The 20,731-nt window shown below is 38.2% G+C and overlaps 1 protein-coding gene across 1 annotated transcript; it reads right to left on the bottom strand.

The window, feature by feature from the left end:
- Window positions 1-714: 714 nt before the first annotated feature.
- Window positions 715-11,600, bottom strand: LOC117412448 (protein canopy homolog 3-like). The gene is made up of 6 exons (XM_058989044.1): window positions 11,373-11,600; window positions 9,326-9,452; window positions 8,903-8,999; window positions 6,213-6,335; window positions 5,127-5,244; window positions 715-4,554 (listed from the first exon to the last, which is right to left on the bottom strand). Exons 1-6 carry the CDS (start codon window positions 11,476-11,478, stop codon window positions 4,313-4,315), a joined length of 813 nt encoding a protein of 270 aa, XP_058845027.1. The 5' UTR covers window positions 11,479-11,600; the 3' UTR covers window positions 715-4,312.
- Window positions 11,601-20,731: the final 9,131 nt, after the last annotated feature.

Consider the following 20,731-nt stretch of genomic DNA (forward strand, 5'->3'; position numbering starts at 1 on the left):
AACAAAGGTCTACTGAGCAAGTTTTAATATCATAATAAAGTCAGATATTCACTTCTCATTTCTACAAGGACACTTGAGCTAGCCTACAGCACACATGACAGTCAAGAGGAAGTGCAGCTGAAGAGTACTAGAAATAGTAGCCTCAGAATGAGGGCAGAATCAGAACTAATCATGCATCTAGATGAGTGCAGAGTTAGAACCGCCTCTGCACTGAGTCCTGATCATGCATCTAAATGAGTGCAGAGTCAGAACTGCCTCTCCACCGAGTCCTGATCATGCATCTAGATGAGTGCAGAGTTAGAACCGCCTCTGCACTGAGTCCTGATCATGCATCTAAATGAGTGCAGTCAGAACTGCCTCTCCACCGAGTCCTGATCATGCATCTAGATGAGTGCAGAGTCAGAACTGCCTCTGCACTGAGTCCTGATCATGCATCTAGATGAGTGCAGAGTCAGAACTGCCTCTGCACTGAGTCCTGATCATGCATCTAGATGAGTGCAGTCAGAACTGCCTCTGCACTGAGTCCTGATCATGCATCTAGATGAGTGCAGTCAGAACTGCCTCTGCACTGAGTCCTGATCATGCATCTAGATGAGTGCAGAGTCAGAACTGCCTCTGCACTGAGTCCTGATCATGCATCTAGATGCATGTTGTGTTTTACCTGCTTAATTCAGGTACATTGTGTGTAAAAAATAAAACTACACAAATGACCTGTTCTTTACAAAGTGTACTTTAATCAATTAACCAGTTTCTTGAAGGCATCCTTGTACCGTTATGGGTTCAAAAAGAAAGAAACTAAAACATTTGCTATTACTGCATTACAAGTATACTTAGAAACCCTGTGTGGAACAGTATAAGATGGGAAAGGCACAGCAAAATGTAGTAAAGCACAGTGAAAGCATTGGTAAATAGCAATACTGTAGGGCAATGTTGTGACTAATGTTAACCACGGAAAGGAGCTGCAAATATTTAGCATACACAAGGAAAACACTTAGGAAACTGAAATATATAGTGAAAAACTTCTATAATAAAAAAAAAACAGAAAAACTCACTAAACTAAAAAAAAGGACAAATTATTTTAAGTTTTTCTTAATAATTACTACATATTGACAGAAATTAAAGGAGACTGAGTTTATAAATGATGTAAAGAAATTAGCAAATATTACAAAGAATCACTTAAAATCAGCATCAGCTTCAATCTCCTCTTATGAAAACTACCGTACTTCTGTTTAAAATGACTATGAATTACTTTGCATTCATTTACAATAGCATGGTACAGTATGGATTATGGAATAGTTATGACTAGCAGCATTTGGATTAGCAAGTCTACTGTACTATTAATGAGATGAAACACATTATTTTGCATGTAGACAGTACTGTTTAAACATGCAATACCACTAAAGTATCCCACCTTAAAGCAACATGTTACATTTCAAAGTAAACAGGGTGTGATGTGAGTATTTGTCACTGCATTGTAAATAAAATCTCTTTATAAAAATACTGCTTCACAGGGCATATATACAGGGCCAGTGCAAGATCTAATAATGCAAATACCTTTGTACCACTGTAATCAAAGCGAACAACCGTCTAGACAAGTTTCATTAATATTCAACTTCAACTAATGAAATAAAACAAACTTTAAATACATGCACTAATAATAATATGTTGGAAGATTTCATACGGTTTAATAGATTAATTCTGATGGAAAGAGTATTTATGTAATGGGCGTGGCTACAAAACGAACCATGGGGCGAGTTTGTTAATATAAATAAGTTTATGTCGTTTACGCAAGTCATGAGTTTTCATGATATATCTTGTTTATGCCACGAATGCTTACAGCACAGAATAAGAATCTATTTGTGTATAACAATGTTTGTTTGAAATCATACGCAGTAGCAATAGAATGTATTTGTGGTGCAGGATGTCATAATGACAAAGAAGATCCTGTCACTAACTTTTCATGACGTAACATAAAAATAACTAATGGTAATTTAGCCACATGAGTGGTATGAACATTTAAATCACAGATAATCTAATAAACAGGATCAAATCTTCAATACAGAAACACAACTGGGTACAGGCCTGGAAAAGACTTATCTAACATTCATCTTGTTGTTTAGAATCACACCAGTCTTGGGTGGAATTCCTTAATCACTGATGATTAATGATTTATCCACTGAGGGCAGTGTTGCAGAGGTTCCAGGTTACTGGTTAAACTCTGCTTGACTAGCAGTACTTACATGTACACATGATTGAGAACTCTATTGAGGCCATGGGATGCTTTTAACTTCAGGGTTTTAAAAAGCATCGGGATGTGATGACTGAAACACTATACTATAAATTAATTTAAAGCAAGAAGGATGTACTCAGATGACCGTGGTGTTTCATGCCTACACCCAGTTGCTATATTTTAACAAACCCAAATTCACACGTTAACATAGAAAAAAGTAAAAATCTGAAAACATCCATCTGTCAAAACCAAATTCACACAGAAGCAAAAACAGCCTAATAAACGCTTCCTACAGACAATTAAAAAAAAAAATTGAATTTGCAGACAAAATATATCAATTTAAAGCCATTTTAGAATCCTGAATCGTGCAATGCTGGGACACATATTTCAGTAATGGGTAGCAGATCACATATTTTAATTAACTGGGGAAATCAAGCCTGCCATTCATCAGCTGTTTTTGGAATTCTCGTTACACTGAATGCTACAATCCGCAACCCCCCCTAGCAGACAGATGAGAAATTCTTAACCTTCATTTGTCAGAAGGAATACAATACTTCTCCTTGCCCCGATGATAAACTCAAACCAGCTTGCTTCACTTCTCACCTCAAGAGTACACTTTGTGGTCTCAAAGGCGAACGGTTTTATGTTCGGATTCAGCTGATCCTATTTAAAGGTATAGCCTAAAAACTCTTTTGTTGTCCAACATATTTACACACATTCATTTTAGAGTTCCTCAAAAATGTGTCAAACTGCATCAAGCTCATTCTAGTTATATTGATACCCTGAGCCCCGTTTCACCAATGTACCCTGATAATCATGACCTGAACATCTGTGTGCCACATTGCGTGGTAGCTTTGTGAGTCAGACTAAGTTAAACCCATCAACCAGATTTGATTTGTGAGATCAAACCTTCGAGCCCCCAGAGGCGAAAGGCTATTGCATTAACCCACAGCACCCCCTAGTGGTACTGGCCAAGCCTGTGCAGTTTGACATTACTGGTCGATATCAATTTTCATGCCTTTTACAAGAAATATCAATATTATGACTAGTTCCAATTTATTTCTGATGAAAATTGACAGGTACTTTGCTTATGCAGATTTGTCAAAGATAACACTAAGAAGTAAAAGTTGCTGCTATTTCCTGGTGCACAACAACTTCCTGTGTTGTAGTTCAGTTTCACTCCAAGGGCCGAGTTGCAATCAGGTCATGTGATGTACTGCACAGGAAGTGATTAGACAGCAAGAAGAAACAGTTAAAAAATGTTTTAAATGGGTGGAACTACAGCTTGTACTTGTAAAATCTGTATATTGCCTTGATGTACAGGGGACACAAAAACAAACTGTCCCACAGGCTAACAATTAGAAAAGTGGAACAGGCTAAAGATGAATAACATTTATTTAAAATAAACCCTTCTTTTGGCTGCCTCGTAAAATCGTGGCTCCATAACCTCAAACACTGAATCATAAACCCAAGGAGAACTCCAAGGAAATAAACGTTAGCCAACGTCTTCTTATACTTCACTCACCCGAGAAGACAATTTGAATTCAAATGACAGGAGAGGGCACCGTCATTTAAATGTAATCAGAGGGTTAGTTTGACTTCCACTGACATGCAAAAGGTTTTATTCTCCAATGCCAAACACGCTTGAGTTGTTAATGTCTAGTTTTGATACCTGTACAGCAGTTTATACCAAAACATTGTGGGATCAATTAGTTATATAGCTTTACATCTCAAATGCACACAGACCGCTGTACAGATAAGATAATCAATTCCCTCCAATTGTATTGAGTGGCACTCAGAGTGGACTATGGAAACTGATAAAAAACACAGAAAATTTCAATCCTTCCTTACACTTACAGAGATTCCAGTGTTCCAAATGAAGTATGTCAGCCACATTCATTTTTTAAAGTATTTTCCTACAGTAAAAATGTGCATCACTTTTCCTGAAAGCAATGCCAAACTTTTTGGGGCCTGAATCACACGGATTAAGTGGTCTTCATTCCATTGTGAAAAGTGGTGCACATTTTGCCTGGTACTGTATTAAGAAGTCAGTCCACAGCACATTGGATCCTTGCGTCTCTCTCATAGATCACTTTTATCATGGGTGAGGGGGGCCTTTTTCTGGATGTCTTCATCAGATGTAAAATCCTCTGCTCTGTCCCTTCTCTCAGTCTCCAGTTCACTCGTCTTCTTTTTCCTTCCCTTGCTCTTCTTTTTGTTGTTCTCCTTGTCATTATTTGTTCCTTTCTTCTTTTTCTTCTTCTTCTTTTCATCAATAGCTGCTGTTTCGCCCTTTTTCGGAGTCCAAACTTCTTTCAAGCAATCTGAAATGTGAAAATAAGTTAATCATTTGAACCTGGTTAATCAGACATTAAATAATAGCAATTTCATATTTGTCCAAAGAGTGACCTATACTGAAACTTGTCTCAGAGGATCATATTCAAAAAAGTTGGTGGGCATTTTAAACAATTTAAAAAAATGATAGCAAGTTTCTTAAATTTTAATAATAATTAAATAGTTTAGTCGTAAAAGGTTGGTTCTTATTAATTTAGTGTTCAAGAGGTGCAGGACAAAGGCACTGGATACAGTGTTACACCAACATTTTGTATGTGTCCTGTAACTGAGAAGCTTACAACAGGTGCGCCCATTTGTTTTTACTATCTTCAGAAAAATCTTAAATAAGGTATCTGCAAGTGAGAGAGCACACCTGAATCCTGACCTGAACCCCACCTGCCTGCCACTCAGTCCTGGGCCTCTCTACAAATTGTGTGCCATTTTCTTTTAGAAATGACCACTGGAGGTGTGCAACAAATTCCTGTCTCTTACACACTTCACAAAGTAACCTAGTATTGCACAAACCCACTGTGAAGCCAAGGAGCTCTTTCAGTCCCCTTACCTTGGTTTTCCCCCTTCAGTACATGCTTTTCACACAGGTAAGTGGTGAGATCCTCATCCTGATGTTTCCTATACCAGTCTTCAATGACATCTTCATACTTCTCCACCATCACATCACACTGCAGCAAAAATTAGGCAAACAGTTACTGAAAAAAATCCAGTGTTCATGGTGCAAGCAAGCAGGCATGCTCTACAAGAGCATCCCCTCACAGCTCTGCAAGCGAAACACAGAGCACCTTAATCCTGCCATTGTAAAAAAATGGTGTTTCTGGAAATGCACACGATGTCTAAACACACAATAAACACCTGGCAAATGTTTCCGCCCCCATTAATATCGTAAGCACGTTGCTTACTAGAAGAACAGAGAAGTGAAAGAAGTGCATAGGAAGGCCTGCACTTGAGCAGATCTGATAAAAGACACGACTGCAGTTCTTTTTAAAAAAGTGAAGGTCAGGAGCTCAAAGAGGAAGTGAAACCAGCTTTCATATTCTAACTGCATATCATAAATATCACGGCTCATATCAGCCAGTCAGGTTCCACTTCCAACTAGACCATTCATTATCTCGGCGAGCATTGTAAACTACAAAGAGGTATGGTAGAGCACAGCGAACATTGTAAACCACAGAGAGGTATGGTAAAAAATATCTGAGTTTATAGTAGCATTAAAAAGATTCTATAATTCCAAACATTCTTATAGCAAAAATTATTTTTTTAATGATAGAAAGATTTTAAATTATAAATCTATCAGTTTTCATGCCTTACTTTCAGGAAGTCATTCATACTTCCACTTCCTAGGTCACTGGAAGGTGAAATTCTCTCCACCCCTTCAACATCCAAGTTCTAGAATTGTGGTGTCAGCTCAGCAGCATTCGCTTTACAAGGAAGACAGCAAACAGCCTGGGAGCTACAGTTCAGTGTAGATTCGCTGAATCTCAAAAGGTTAACTAGTATAAGCATGCAAAATCCCGTAGCCCCCAGGGAGCTGCATGTCAAACCTAAAATGTTAATCTAGAACTCACTAGGGGAAAGTGAGCCATGCTTCTTCCTCACTAGTATAAGCACCTGGCCCTGAAGGAATGGCACTCACCTGCTTCTTCAGGTCTGCTACCTCCGCAGACGTCTCATTCCACAGTTCATACGGGATGTCCATCACCACCTTCACTCCCTTGTGCACTAAATTGTGTAACGTCTGGAACGTCTCCGCCATTCCCTGCAAACAAATGAGAGAATGTGGCAGTCAGTTAAGAGCTATGTATAAACCTGAGCGCTTTGACAATACGTCCCAGATGTGCTTGAGCTGGACCCCAATGACTGCTGGAGATCCTTGATCCCCAAACTACTTCAAGCACAACTGTGAAATCGAAGACCGGTTTCACGCACAGTAATTATCACATAAATTCAGAGCTCCAGATAAGGTTTTGGGTCATTAAGTAATTTACTCTCCAATTTAGACACTATGGTGTAGATGTACTAAAGTGTTGCGTCTGTCGCAATCGTTACAAACTATATGCAAACCAGAAGGAAGTGTAGCGTGAAATGTACTAAACAAACGCAACGCTGTTCGCATCATTGTAACGAATGCTTTGCAGCTGCAGTTCTGATTTGCACTTTAGCCTTAAATGAATATGTAATTCTGGGCGTTCCTGCAGAAATTCATAAAAACAGGGTGGAGATAATGAGGGAGCAAAAATACTGTAACGAGATGTACTAAAGCTGCGGGCAATTGCGACACTTACAAATGTATCAATTTGTTAAGAACTTTTGAAAGCATGTTTTAAACAGTCGCAATTGTTTCTGGAATTTCCCAGTCTGCTTTTTCTCGTGTGTTGCCAGTTGTGCTTAATTTTCACTGAAGTCAGGGTGTACTTAAAAGCCTTGAAAACTAATTTCTATGACATTTCTGGTTTTCCCAGCATGTTGGGAGCAATAGACTGCACACATGTGCCACTAACCCCTCCAGCTCATTCTGAGCATCTGTATAGGACCATGATCTATTGTGTGTTAATTGTCTAGGCTACTAAGTAGACCAAGTTAAAAATAATAATTAAAATAAAATAAAAAAAAAACTAAAATCATTTAGTTTCAATTTAAAATAATTCTTTATTTGCATTGTACACCAGTGTGTACAGTGCAGCAGCATAATTTATTTTGTGTTACCAGTAGCTAAAGTACTAAAAAGTGTGCTAGGTATTCATTTGATTGTACTACTGTACTGTATACGGTATAGGCCTACTGTACAGATTTATATTTTTACACAATGTAATGTGTAGCCGACCCAAAATACATGAATGTTATTTCAGCGCAATGATTTATATTTAAAATACATCGAGAACTGTAAACGTGTGTGTGTGTGATTTTATTGTATTGTTTTTAAACCCGACACCGCCTTATGGCAGATAAACATATCTGGTTTAGCGAGGGGCTCGTGTATGATTATGAAAAGCTTTTTGAGGGTGAAGGTTGGAACCCCACTATAGAATCTGATGGGATTAAACTGCCTTTTGCACCCTTGCATGTATAGACGCTATCCTTCAGGCACTCTGCTGCAGCAAACCACAACTCAACTGCTGCTATTTTATTTGAAAAGATGTTGCACAACTCTCGTAAATAATATTTAAATTAGTATATTGCGGCTCTCTTCATATTATTTCTTAGCACATACGACAAAATGTGCACTTTGCGAACAGTAGTAACGAAAATGCAAATTGCTGTATGTTTTCACTGCGACTGGCCCATCTTAGTACATCTACCCCTATGGGAGTAAAATGCAAAGTGCTTTCAATAAATATGCTAAATTATGGGGTATGCATAAACACAGCCTTAAATTTGAACTGTGATGTTATATTGAACTTCTGTACAAAAACTTGATCTTACAATAAAAACAAAAATAATTACTTATTTGCTTTATTGGCTACAAACAATATGGCTGTGAAGCAAATAAAGTAAAATAAACTTGATAACAAGCGACCTCAAGCTGTGCAGCACAATTGCATTGCTTATTCATTCTACATATGTGTTCAAAGTGGAAAACACACCCAGTACACAGCTTATCAGAAGCACTGCAGATATTCACCACCTTACAAGGGTTGTTTGTTTCATTTATACTTGTTTAGACCGTTACAAGTCTTACTTTCTAAGATGTATTTAAAAGATAAAACACTCCCTGGTTTAGTTTTTCAGCTGGTATTTGAAGGCGAGTTCATCGTTTTGACCCAAAGAGAGATCTATTACAGTTTGACATGTTTTACGGTGGTTCATGTTTACCCAGTTGCTAGGCAGCCAAGCCCTGTACAATCTTAGCAACGGACACAGACAGAAGAAAACACTGCATTTGAGTGTGATCACTTGTTTTCTTAATTGAGGTGAATCATGCTTTTTGTCCCAGCACTCATTTGGTGTCATTAGGGTGGTTGTCGTCCGATGATGGCATTGCTATTGGCTGATGAAATTGGCAAGGTGTCAAATTGAAAATAAATAACAGGGATGGAAAACAGACTCCCATTGCAGAGTAGTGTGAGACCATCCATGTTTAACCTGTGCTTGTTACCTACACAGACCACATGCGCCCCAAGTTAAACCAGGAATCGGTGCTATGCAATGGGAGTCTTTATTTCTATCTCTGAAAAACAGAGAAAGAAGTAACCATTTATATCAAACTGCTACTGATTATGCACTACCTAGATTTCAATTGACAGCAGAGGTGTTTATAATATGCTGTGGATATTTCAGTGATTCCTCTAAAGTGATATAAAACAGGACCATGAATCTCATACATACCTTTGCAAATCGGTTGCTTCCTGTTCTTTCTTTGTGCAAATTATAATGCATGAGCCTCTGACAAATTGTCTCCATTACTTCTATGAATCTGATATCACTGAGGAAAAAAGAAGAATTATCAATCAACTTACATAAAGGATATCCTAATATCTGTTACCTTTCCTAATATGTATTTTATTCCCGGTGTAATAGCCTGTGTGCTCTCTGCTGTCGTTTCTGCTTACATTATTATTTGCCATGATTACTAACACACCAGGAAGATACCTTGAGACCGATTGTGAGGAAACCAGCTGGGGAAGCATCTTTGTGCTACACTGTCCTCTGAAGCCTGTGCAACACTGATATGCTTCCCCACCTTCCCTTCTCAGACTCTAACACCCCTAATGTAAAATGTGCTAGATTAACAGGATTTAAAAGACTTACGATTTGACATATTTTATCGGAATCCCCTTTTTTTCCTCCATGTAGTCATACTTTGTGTCAATCACTTCTTTGGTTTTTCCTGTTTCTTCAAATGCAGATTTCATTTCGACCGTGACGTACTTGCACACTGAAAAAGAAAAGATGTGCATTTTGAATTTGCTGAAACTATTTACTAAGCAAACACTGAACAACTGAATTCATCAAGTGATGAAAAACAGTACCATGGCTGTGACATATTGTTGAACATCGACCTCTCCGCTCCTCCTGCACTAGAAGACTGGCTCTACCTCCTCTACGCTCCCCTGCCTCCAGAGCCCACTCCTTCTCCACCCTCGCCCCGCAATGGTGGAATGACCTTCCTACAGATGTCAGGACTGCCCAATCCCTGACCACCTTCCGGCGCCTCCTCAAGACTCACCTCTTCAGACAGCACCTGTAGAACTCCTCATTTCCCTCTGGACACTTATCACTCTTCCTTAAATGCAGTTTACTTGCTCTTATCTGCCCCCTATTTTACTGCATTTAATCCTGTACTTTTGAGTACTGTAATCTGTCACAAGTGTTATTTAATCTGTAGTATTTTGTATTTAATTACATCCTGATGTAACTATCACTGACACTGTTATCTGCTCCGTTACTGAATCGTATTTCGTCATACTTGTACTTGCTAGAACCAAAGTCATTGTATTTTTTATCTTGCTCTTAATTGTATTATTACTTGTACTGTGATTCTTGAAATGTATTTTTGTTTACGACTGTAAGTCGCCCTGGATAAGCGTGTCTGCTAATAAATAAATAAATAAATAAATAAATAAATAAATAAATAAATAAATAAACAAATATTTTATTTATTTAAAATACTGAAGAAATTGCCTCTGTCCTGCACTGTAAAACCAAAGGCATTTTAGTGATTCCCTGTTTTAAATTATACTTTAAATGCTCAAAAAACAGAGTTACATAAGCAAACACAACAGTGTAAAGTATACTGCACATGTCCAAATGCACTTCACAGGCATACAATCGGCCACATTACCAAGCTCTAGAGAGATGTTTATTGCAGTAGGAACTAGTAGATACTGTGACTTTCAATAAATACTAAAATACTGCAGAATATTTATGTTTTATTCTTAAACACTGTTCTCAAACGTTTACAGTTTGTACACATTAGAAACTAGTCTGTCTGCCTGGCATCTGCAGATGACAAGACAATTTGTTTTAATTTATTTATTGGGAAAACAGAAAACTCTGAAGAATACTTTTCATCACTTTATATAAAAGTTGTGTTTTATTTCCAGGTGCAGTCTCAACGGTTCCCCAGTTTCACTTCACCTTCCCTTGAAAGAGGAAACGTTTGAACATCCGAGGTGTTATGTGACTTACTCAAAATGAACAATAAAGTAAATGTATTTGTTTCCCTTTAACTGGCAATTTTAAATTCTACTGCCAATAAGAAGCCCCAAAAGACTGCTGCCAGTAGTTTATCATCAGGGCTGAAGAAAGAGAAATACTTCTATTTTATTGACTTAAAGTTCAGAGGAAATGAAATGGGTGGTTATATTAAGAATGTGTTTTGTGCAGCTACTGGCAGCAGCGGAATCAGCTGCCTTAGTGCCATACGACTGGTTTGTAATGATTTAAATTAATTAAATCAATTATTGACATTCTGCATAAAAAATATACATTTGCAGCTATTGTAACGACACATTTGCCCGGTTTTGTCCGGTTATCCTTCTGTCATGGTATAAGACATGAACCCTACATACAGTGCATACGAAGTGTGTGGTACGCTGAATTTACACATCACATAGCGACACAGTACAGTATTAGTAGATCTGCCCAGCATTTACTCGCGTATTAGTATTATACCAAAACATGCGAAAATAATAAGATGCGTGGTGCAATATTCATATGCGTCTCAAATCTTTCAATACCTCTCTACACAAAACCAATCAGGCGTGTTAAACAGCCATATCATATATAAATTATGATATATCACTTCATGACTGCATTACTACAATGAATAGACGGTTGTGTAAATTTACTGTACCTTCACATTTATTGGGTAGTTTAACCCAATCCTCGTCATCGTCTTTCTTTGCTGGTGCTGAAGCAGGTACCAGAAGAAATAAAAACACAAACAGTAGTGCCTGCATGGTGCAGAAGAAAACAGAAGAATTTGGACCTTTTTCTCAGCTTCTTGGACTACGAAGTAAGCTCACTAGTAGTGTTTCCTGAAATTTACTCTAGCCACACAACACAAAACACACTCCACCCTGCCAGCCAATCAGGCGACACGAAGTGTACGCTCAGACCAATCGCGCGCAGTTTCCAATACCTCCTGAGAGGAAGTTGCTGGAACAGGGGTCGGTCGGTGGGGAGGGGTCTGTGGGGGTTTCAAAACGTTTTAAGAAACGTTGGTATAACTAACGTTACATATTATCTGTGCTTACAGTCTGTTCCCGAACTGTTGCTACACAGAATAATTAAAAATATAAATTACTGTGCATCGTTTCCACCGGTATAAATGTACCATAGGCGCCTAAACCATGGGGCAGAAGTGACAAACTCCCCCCCCCCCCCACTTTAAGTATGGGAGGAACAAACAATATATTTTGCCCCTCCACTTTTTTTTCGTTTATTATTTATATATTATACCTTGTTGCGCTTGGCATTGGTTTGCTTTAAAATCTTTCTTTACTTTTGCCCCCGACCCCCCCCCCCCCCCCATTACAAAGTTAAGCGCCCCTGTGTAAGGCTAATATTAATAGATATTACTTAACAGTGGATTTTACACTACTCACACAACACCTGTTGTATTTGATTTTGTTTATTTTTATTTAGTTGGTGACTTTAAATAGAAAGTAGATTTACTGATGTAACTGCTCAGTGTCTTTGGAATACAGCACCATTCTGTTGGTTTCTTGTTTTTGTTTTTTTTTCGAGTCTCGAGTCCGAGTCCTTGAAACAAACTCAAATCAATTTTCATTCAACCAGTGGTAGTAGTGGGGGAGCAGTTTACCTAATGGACATTGTCTGATATCCCTGAGGAAAAATGCACAAGTAATGAAAAATTATAATACAAAAAAAAAATAAAAATCGATTCATTTTTTCTAGCTAGATTATTCTACTAGCGTGCCTTTTTCAACTTGTCTGGCACTATCTTATTTTCATTTGGAATGCTGTTTGGTGAATGTACCTGAAGGCTTCAAGTTCAAGTTTGTGGACGTTGTTTTTCACTTTGATAGAAGCCGTGCTCTGGACTATAGAGTCAATGTAGTGGTACGTTGTCAGATTTTGGTACATATGCAATCAATTGCGATCTGATGGGTGTTTTTCTATTGTCAAAAAGAGGTACATTTACCATTACATTATTTTTTTTGCAAACTTAAACTGGAAACAGACAAACAATTTCTCTAAAAAGTAAAAAAAAAAAAAATTCGCAAGAAGTCCACCGCAAACTTGCACAAGTAAAAACAATGTACAAGACCCAATGTATTGCATTGTAAAAGACCGAAAACAGCAGAACGTACCAGATTTGAATGATCACTTCCCTGCTTTCTTAGTGGAAGTTGTTTAGTAATGCACGAGCAAGTGCAGTGCGCTGAGTACCACTTTTTAACGCATACCTGAAAATAACACTACACCGGTAAGAAATTAAAGTTACTTTCATCTCTGACTATTTCATCTACTTTGACTTCAATTCAGGTAAAATCTGCCAATCTGATTTAGATATTGCCGGAACTGTATATATACTGTGTTCTTATTGAAATAGCACATTTAGTATTATTTTTATTATTGCATTTGCACTCTTATTAAGTCTGTAATGTATTTTTTTTTAAATCTTTTACACAAAAACATCTTATATTTCTGTAGTTCCCCTTTGTGTAGGTTCATCATAGAATAAAAACAAGTTCACACAGACAGATTTCTAGCTTGACGCTGCACAGCGTAGGCTATTGTTAATGTGTTTTTCCCTTATCCATAATAAATGATTTTCATTTTGGTTAATGAAGTGGTATTAAGTTATTCTGCCGTTCTTTTTTGCTATCAATCAGTCCTTCTGTCATCAGTCTGATATGCCTATTTGACGGTAAGCAATTTTCGATTTGAGACTTTAGTGCCTAGTGATACACTGAATTTGCCAGGTGAATTAATTGACGTTGCTTGCAAACAGTGATAGCGTATGATGGGAAAGAGTGGAGATTAGAAGCAAAGCACAGAATATCACACAGCGACTTTCTGATATGAATTAAAAAGCTCTAAAAGTATTTTTATAACTTTTATGATTATTCTTTTTTCATTCATTTTTGTTTTCAGTAAACTGAAAATTATTAAGGTGACCAATTTAAGAATGACTAGTTTAAGAATGCAGTTCTAGAAATGTATGTCTACAGTGCTTAACAAACATAAAACCCATACGGAAGAAAATATATTTTTAATAGATTTTTTTATGAATGGGAAACATGTTAAATATATGAATAATATATTTATAACCTTATATTTTCAACATATAAAATAAATATATGGCTCACAGATTAAATTATATTTAAAATAGCCTATATTCCAAATGCACCAGATATTTTTAATGTATTCTTCATACATTACTAATTCATTTTATTTAACTGACTAAAAATACATTTTACAATATATTGTTATCAATATATATTTGCAACAAACTTACCATACATTTAAAATATATTATGTTTTTGCCTTACATTTGTCATACATTTTTAAAAACATTATTTATGGATGATATTAAAAAAATATATTTAGCAACAAATTGGTGTAAATATTTTGGAACTGAATAAAAATACATTAAGAATGTATTCATAAGTTTCCCTGAAATGTATAATGATGCTAATATGTGATGTTGACCTTTGACATTGATTAAACATTAATATTGCTCTCATAATGGCGAGAAAAAGGCAATTAACAAAGGAAGACAGACAGACCATTATAACCCTTAAAAGTGTAGGTCTTTCCTTTAGAGAAATTGCAAAGAAAGCCAAGGTGTCAGTGAGTACAGTTTCCTACACCATCAAAAGGCACTTGGAAACTGGAGGAAACTCTGACAGGAAGAGGTCTGGCAGACCCAAAGCCACAACAGAATCAGAAGACAAGTTTCTGAGAGTCAACAGCTTGCGTGATAGGTGGCTCACAGGACAACAGCTTCAAGCACAGCTTAACACTGGTCGAAGTACGCAAGTCTCAGTTTCAACTGTGAAGAGAAGACTTCGAGCTGCAGGTTTGACAGGTCGAGTGGCAGTAAGAAAGCCATTGCTAAGATGGCAAAATAAGAAAAAGAGGCTTGCCTGGGCCATGAAGCACCGCCAGTGGACTACTGAAGACTGGAAGAAGGTCTTATGGACCGATGAATCAAAATTTGAAATCTTCGGTTCATCACGCAGGGTTTTTGTACTCCATCAAGTAGGCGAAAGGATGGTTCCTCGGTGTGTGACACCAACTGTCAAACATGGAGGAGGAAGCGTGATGATCTGGGGCTCTTTTGCTGGATCCAGAGTCGGTGACTTGCACAGAGTGAGTGGCACCCTGAACCAAAACTGCTACCACAGCATTTTGCAGCGCCATGCAATACCTTCTGGTATACACCTAGTTGGTCAGGGGTTCATCCTACAGCAAGATAATGACCCAAAACATACCTCCAGGCTATGTCAGAACTACCTTAGAAGAAAACAACAAGACGGTAGGCTTCAAATCATGGAATGGCCAGCACAGTCTCCAGACTTAAACCCCATCGAGCTGGTTTGGGATGAACTGGACAGAAAGGTGAAAGCAAAGCAACCTACAAGTGCAACACATTTGTGGGAACTTCTGCAACAGTGTTGGGAAGAACTTTCCGAACAATATTTGATTTCCATTGTAGAAAGAATGCCACGAGTGTGTTCGGCTGTTATATCTGCAAAAGGTGGCTACTTTGATGAGTCAAAAATTTAGATAAAATTTTGTTAAACAAAACAATTCCATGATTTCTTTTTTATCTCCAATTGTTTATTTGTTCTATGCTTTAATTTCAGAGTACATTGAGACATTAAACAGTGTAAGTTTCAATAAAAACTGGAAAAATGGAGGTGTTCTAAAACTTTTGACTGGTAGTGTGTGTATATATATATATATATATATATATATATATATATATATATATATATATATATATATATATATACAGACGTGCTCAAATTTGTTGGTACCCTTCCACAAAAAACGAAGAATGCACAATTTTCTCTGAAATAACTTGAAACTGACAAAAGTAATTGGCATCCACTATTGTTTATTCCATATTTAATAGAAATCAGACTTTGCTTTTGATTTTTTATTCAACATAATATTGTAAATAATAAAACAAATGAAAATGGCATGGACAGAAATAATGGGACCGCTAACCTAATATTTTGTTGCACAACCTTTAGAGGCAATCACTGCAATCAAACGTTTTCTGTAGCTCTCAATGAGACTTCTGCACCTGTTAACAGGTAGTTTGGCCCACTCTTCCTGAGCAAACTGCTCCAGCTGTTTCAGGTTTGATGGGTGCCTTCTCCAGACTGCAAGTTTCAGCTCTTTCCATAGATGTTCGATAGGATTCAGATCAGGACTCATAGAAGGCCACTTCAGAATAGTCCAATGTTTTGTTCTTATCAATTCTTGGGTGCTTTTAGCTGTGTGTTTTGGGTCATTATCCTGTTGGAGGACCCATGACCTGCGACTGAGACAGAGCTTTCTGACACTGGGCAGTACGTTTCGCTCCAGAATGTCTTGATAGTCTTGAGATTTCATTGTGCCCTGCACAGATTCAAGGCACCCTGTGCCAGGCGCAGCAAAGCAGCCCCAAAACATAACCGAGCCTCCTCCATGTTTCACTGTAGGTATGGTGTTCTTTTCTTTGAAAGCTTCATTTTGTCGTCTGTGAACATAGAGCTGATGTGACTTGCCAAAAAGCTCCGGTTTTGACTCATCTGTCCAAAGGACATTCTCCCAGAAGGATTGTGGCTTGTCAATATGCATTTTAGCAAATTCCAGTCTGGCTTTTTTATGTTTTTCTGTCAAAAGTGGAGTCCTCCTGGGTCTTCTTCCATGGAGCCCACTTTCGCTCAAAAAGCAACGGATGGTGCGATCAGAAACTGACGTACCTTCACCTTGGAGTTCAGCTTGTATCTCTTTGGCAGTTATCCTTGGTTCTTTTTCTACCATTCGCACTATCCTTCTGTTCAATCTGGGGTCGATTTTCCTCTTGCGGCCGCGCCCAGGGAGGTTGGCTACAGTTCCATGGACCTTAAACTTCTTAATAATATTTGCAACTGTTGTCACAGGAACATCAAGCTGCTTGGAGATGGTCTTGTAGCCTTTACCTTTACCATGCTTGTCTATTATTTTCTTTATGCTCTCCTCAGACAACTCTCTCCTTTGCTTTCTCTGGTCCATGTTCAGTGTGGTGCACACAATGATACCAAACAGCACAGTGACTATGTTTCTCCATTTAAATAGGCTGAATGACTGATTACAAGATTGGAGACATGTGTGATACTAATTAAAGAAACTAATTAGTTTGAAATATCACTATAATCCAATTATTTATTATCTTTTCTAAGGGGTACCAACAAATGTGTCCAGGCCATTTTATAATATCTTTGTAGAATAAGCAATAATTAATCTCTTTTCACAGCTTCTTTGCTTTATTCTATGACATACCAAAGGCATGCAAGTATACATGATAAAACAGCTTTTAATTTCATCACTTTTCAGGAGGAATGAAGCATTATTTCAATGAGCTGTAAGGGTACCAACAAATTTGAGCACGTCTGTATATATATATATACCATACAGTACATAAAAGCATTAATGATGTATTTAACATACACATTTATATATTTTAAATACATACCATATATCTCATATATTTTTCATATCTAGAAAAGAGGACAATTTTGGTGTATTAAAAATGTATAAAATATCTTGATAATATATTTTATTATATTATCTTTCATTCAAGAATGATGTTGGGAAAATATAAGTAGCATACATTTCTTATTATATATTAAAATTTTTGTTCCATATGGGCGGTTTAAAGTAGTAAAGAGAAAGGCTTGTTAAAAGCCAAATACTTGTTTACCATGCTGACAATATTTACTCCATATTAACTTAATGCAAAAGAAAGAAAAAAACTTAGTCTGCGATGGTTGCTATTGGATTTATGTGGGGCTACAACCTAACTCGAGTCTGCCACCAGGGAACAGAATCCCTACAGCACTGCCCCATTACACCACTAACAATTCTGACTCCTGAAATGGTATTAAATGATTAGTTGTAGAGACAAATCTATTAACCATACTGCAACTGTGCCCTCATTCTAATAACTGCTGTGGTGTGTACTAATGTAATGGTATTGTCCAGGTCATTCCTATTTTGCACTGCTTCTTGAACATTTAAGTAACATATAACTCATGTATGTTATAACTCCATGTCAATTCAACACACTGTACACAGCCGGTTCAGATTTTGCTGCAAGCTGCCATATAGTAGATGTATCCCATCTACCACCCTGCCCCATTATTCACTGTTGTAGAAAAATCATAGTACAAGACCATTATTATTTATGTTTTAGAGTATGCAAACTCAAAATCACATGTCTAGAGTTACATAACCCCCCTCCCCCTTACGACATTTTCAGAACCATGGCTAGCGCCTCTAGCAGTGTAATTGACCGAATTCCTTACTAAATAAACCATTCTTGTGACATGACCATCAAAATATTGATGATTTATTGTCTGTCCATCTTCAACATATTTTGATTATTTTATAAACTTTATCTTGATTATTTTAGAGATTCCATTAACAGCTTATCATACTTTAAATGAGCTACAGATATTACTGAAGACTCTAACTGATAGCCCATGTTATTGTATCTTTTTTTCTTTTTTGGAGCTGCAACATTTGTAACTCCCATACAATTTAAAGCAGTCTGTTTTGTGTGTTTTTGTTTTTCACTATTTCTATTTGTGCAACTAATAATCGTCAATCTATTGTCCAAATCACAAACAAGCGTGCACAGTGGAGCGAGGGGCTGTGCTTGGGCGTGAAAGAGTTGAATTGAGCAATGTCAATAATTAAGGCAACGAGAGTGGTGTATTGTTAAAATGTTGTCTTTATATTTCACTGAAATGGTAGGTATATTTAAAGGTTGAAAAAAGTGAAAAGAGGCACTTTAATTAGGTGCAAGGTTAAAGTCAAAGTAAATTGAAGATCAGCTGGACACCCAGTAAGTCCCTAAAATGACCATGTACCATACAGGTGTATCTTGATCAGGGTCAGTGCTAAGAGGTATGTTGCATGTGTCTATATTGCGCCAGTATACATCTCTGTTACAGGTTACATCAAAATAGCAGGAGGTTGTGTAAAAAAGAGTATTGGCTCTTTTTTGTGATGCATTGTTGTGCTTATAAAATGCCCTTGATTACTGGCACCAGAGATTAAAGTCCTTTACTACTGCAAATTCCTCCACAATGCCCCTTGGACATGCCTCAAACCTGCTACAATTGTTGGCTAGTGACTTTGGGATGTGGGCTCAGCTTCCCACTAAGTAAGCCTTAATGGTTGCACCTAACACTATGTAACACAATTTTTGTTCCTGGGTAGTAAGTGTTATTTCCTAATTGCTTATGCCTCAAAAGTATAGAAAATGGTTATTATTCCCCACAAACTTTGCTTTTGTGACCAGGACAGTGATATTTTGAAATGTACCTATTTCCAATGAGAAAACGGGCGAATTTGTGTCTTTTCGTTCACATAAAGTCAGAAAAAAACAACATATGAATCCAAATTAACATGTATTTATACTAAAGTAATACAAAAATGACTACAAAAGATTTAGAAGTGAGTAGTTTTTCGAGATTTACGATTTCCATTACACGAGAGTAGATGTTAAAACTTCATGCTGATTTGAACTCGGCTCTCGCCAAGATAAGCACCAACTAAGACGTAGCTTAAACAGTAAACTAATGTGATCCATATGTGTCTCCATCCATTTACGTTTCCTTCCATATGATGATGTAGATATCCTTCTGTCTGGTGTTAATGGCTGAAGTGTAATGCTGGCTCCAGGGATCAGCTTATTTTGCCTCCCTGGCGCATCAGCACACACAACGGCTGCGATGCTGGCTCCGGGGATCAACCAAAGTGCGGCCTCCCCAGCGCATCAGCATGACAACCGTCTGGATTGAGCTAAGTAGGGTACATCTCTGGGGTTTTCAAGTGGGCACCTTCCATCCTCAGTGTTTCGTCGACTAGCCCACGACACCTCAAGAGGGCTCGACAGTGATTCTGGCGTCCCAGCATCACCCCCCTCCGTCCCCCACTCAACTCAGCCCAGCTTACTTACCTGTCCCCAGCCAGAATCTTTCCGTCTCATCCACAGCCAGTTGCTGCTCCTCTCTACTGCTTCAGATAAGTTCTTCACTGTGCGACGCAACTCTTGGCCACTGAATCCGACGTCTCTGAGAAACCGGGTTGTAGTGTGTGCCACAAATCCTCGACAACCCACTTCCACTGGGTAAACCCGAACTCTCCATCCTCGCTGTTCCGCTTCAGTGGCTAGTTGAGCATACCACAGTTTCTTCCTCTCATACGCCTCATCTACAGCATCCTCCCATGGCACAGTTAACTCTACCAGGTGAACAAGGTGTGCTGATCCAGACCACAAGACAATATCTGGTCGAAGGTTAGTGGTGGCAATCTCAGGTGGAAAAATAAGCCGTTGACCAACATCTGCCAGCATTTTCCAGTCTCTAGCAGCTTCCAGTTGTCCTGGGCGAGGATTGGTTTTAACACCTTTTCTTGGTGGTTGCTCTCCTGGGCGGAGGAATGTTGTCTTTTGTGTGTAATGTTTTGATGGAACAGGTGGCAACTTATTAGTCATGTTACGCTTGTCTTCCAATGCTAAGGCCAAACATCGCAGCACCTGGTCATGGCGCCAAGTAAACCGTCCTTGGCTAAGAGCCACCTTACATCCTGTCAAAATGTGCCTTAATGTTGCAGGTGATGAACACAAAGGACATGAGGGATCCTCTCCTACCCAGAGGTTTAGGTTCTGTGGTGATGGGAGAACATCATATGTTGACCTGATGAGGAAACTGATCCTGCTCTGTTCCATTGACCATAGGTCTTGCCAGCCAATCTTGCGTTGTTCCACACTCTCCCATCTCATCCATTCTCCCTGCTTGGCCTGGGAAATGGCCTTTATACACCTCATCCTCTCCTCCTGCTTTTGCACCTCGTTGACTACCAGCTTCCTCCTTTGAGCTGGGGCTGCCTTGTGCCATGTAGGAGGAGTTGAACTGAAACCAAGACCCCCTCTTCCATGCTGAACTTGCCCCATGATATCACCAATTCGAAGGG

Source organism: Acipenser ruthenus, chromosome 16 (genome assembly GCF_902713425.1).
Source record: "Acipenser ruthenus chromosome 16, fAciRut3.2 maternal haplotype, whole genome shotgun sequence".
NCBI lineage: Eukaryota > Metazoa > Chordata > Actinopteri > Acipenseriformes > Acipenseridae > Acipenser > Acipenser ruthenus.

What these genes read in the sequence shown, in the direction of transcription:
- LOC117412448 (XM_058989044.1), bottom strand. Translation starts at nt 11,478, where the DNA reads ATGCAGGCACTACTGTTTGTGTTTTTATTTCTTCTGGTACCTGCTTCA. An exon ending in CCGATAAAATATGTCAAATC is followed by an intron (nt 9,000 to 9,325) that starts GTAAGTCTTTTA and finishes TTTTTTCCTCAG; the next exon opens with TGATATCAGATTCATAGAAG. An exon ending in GAAGCAACCGATTTGCAAAG is followed by an intron (nt 6,336 to 8,902) that starts GTATGTATGAGA and finishes ATTTGTTTGCAG; the next exon opens with GGAATGGCGGAGACGTTCCA.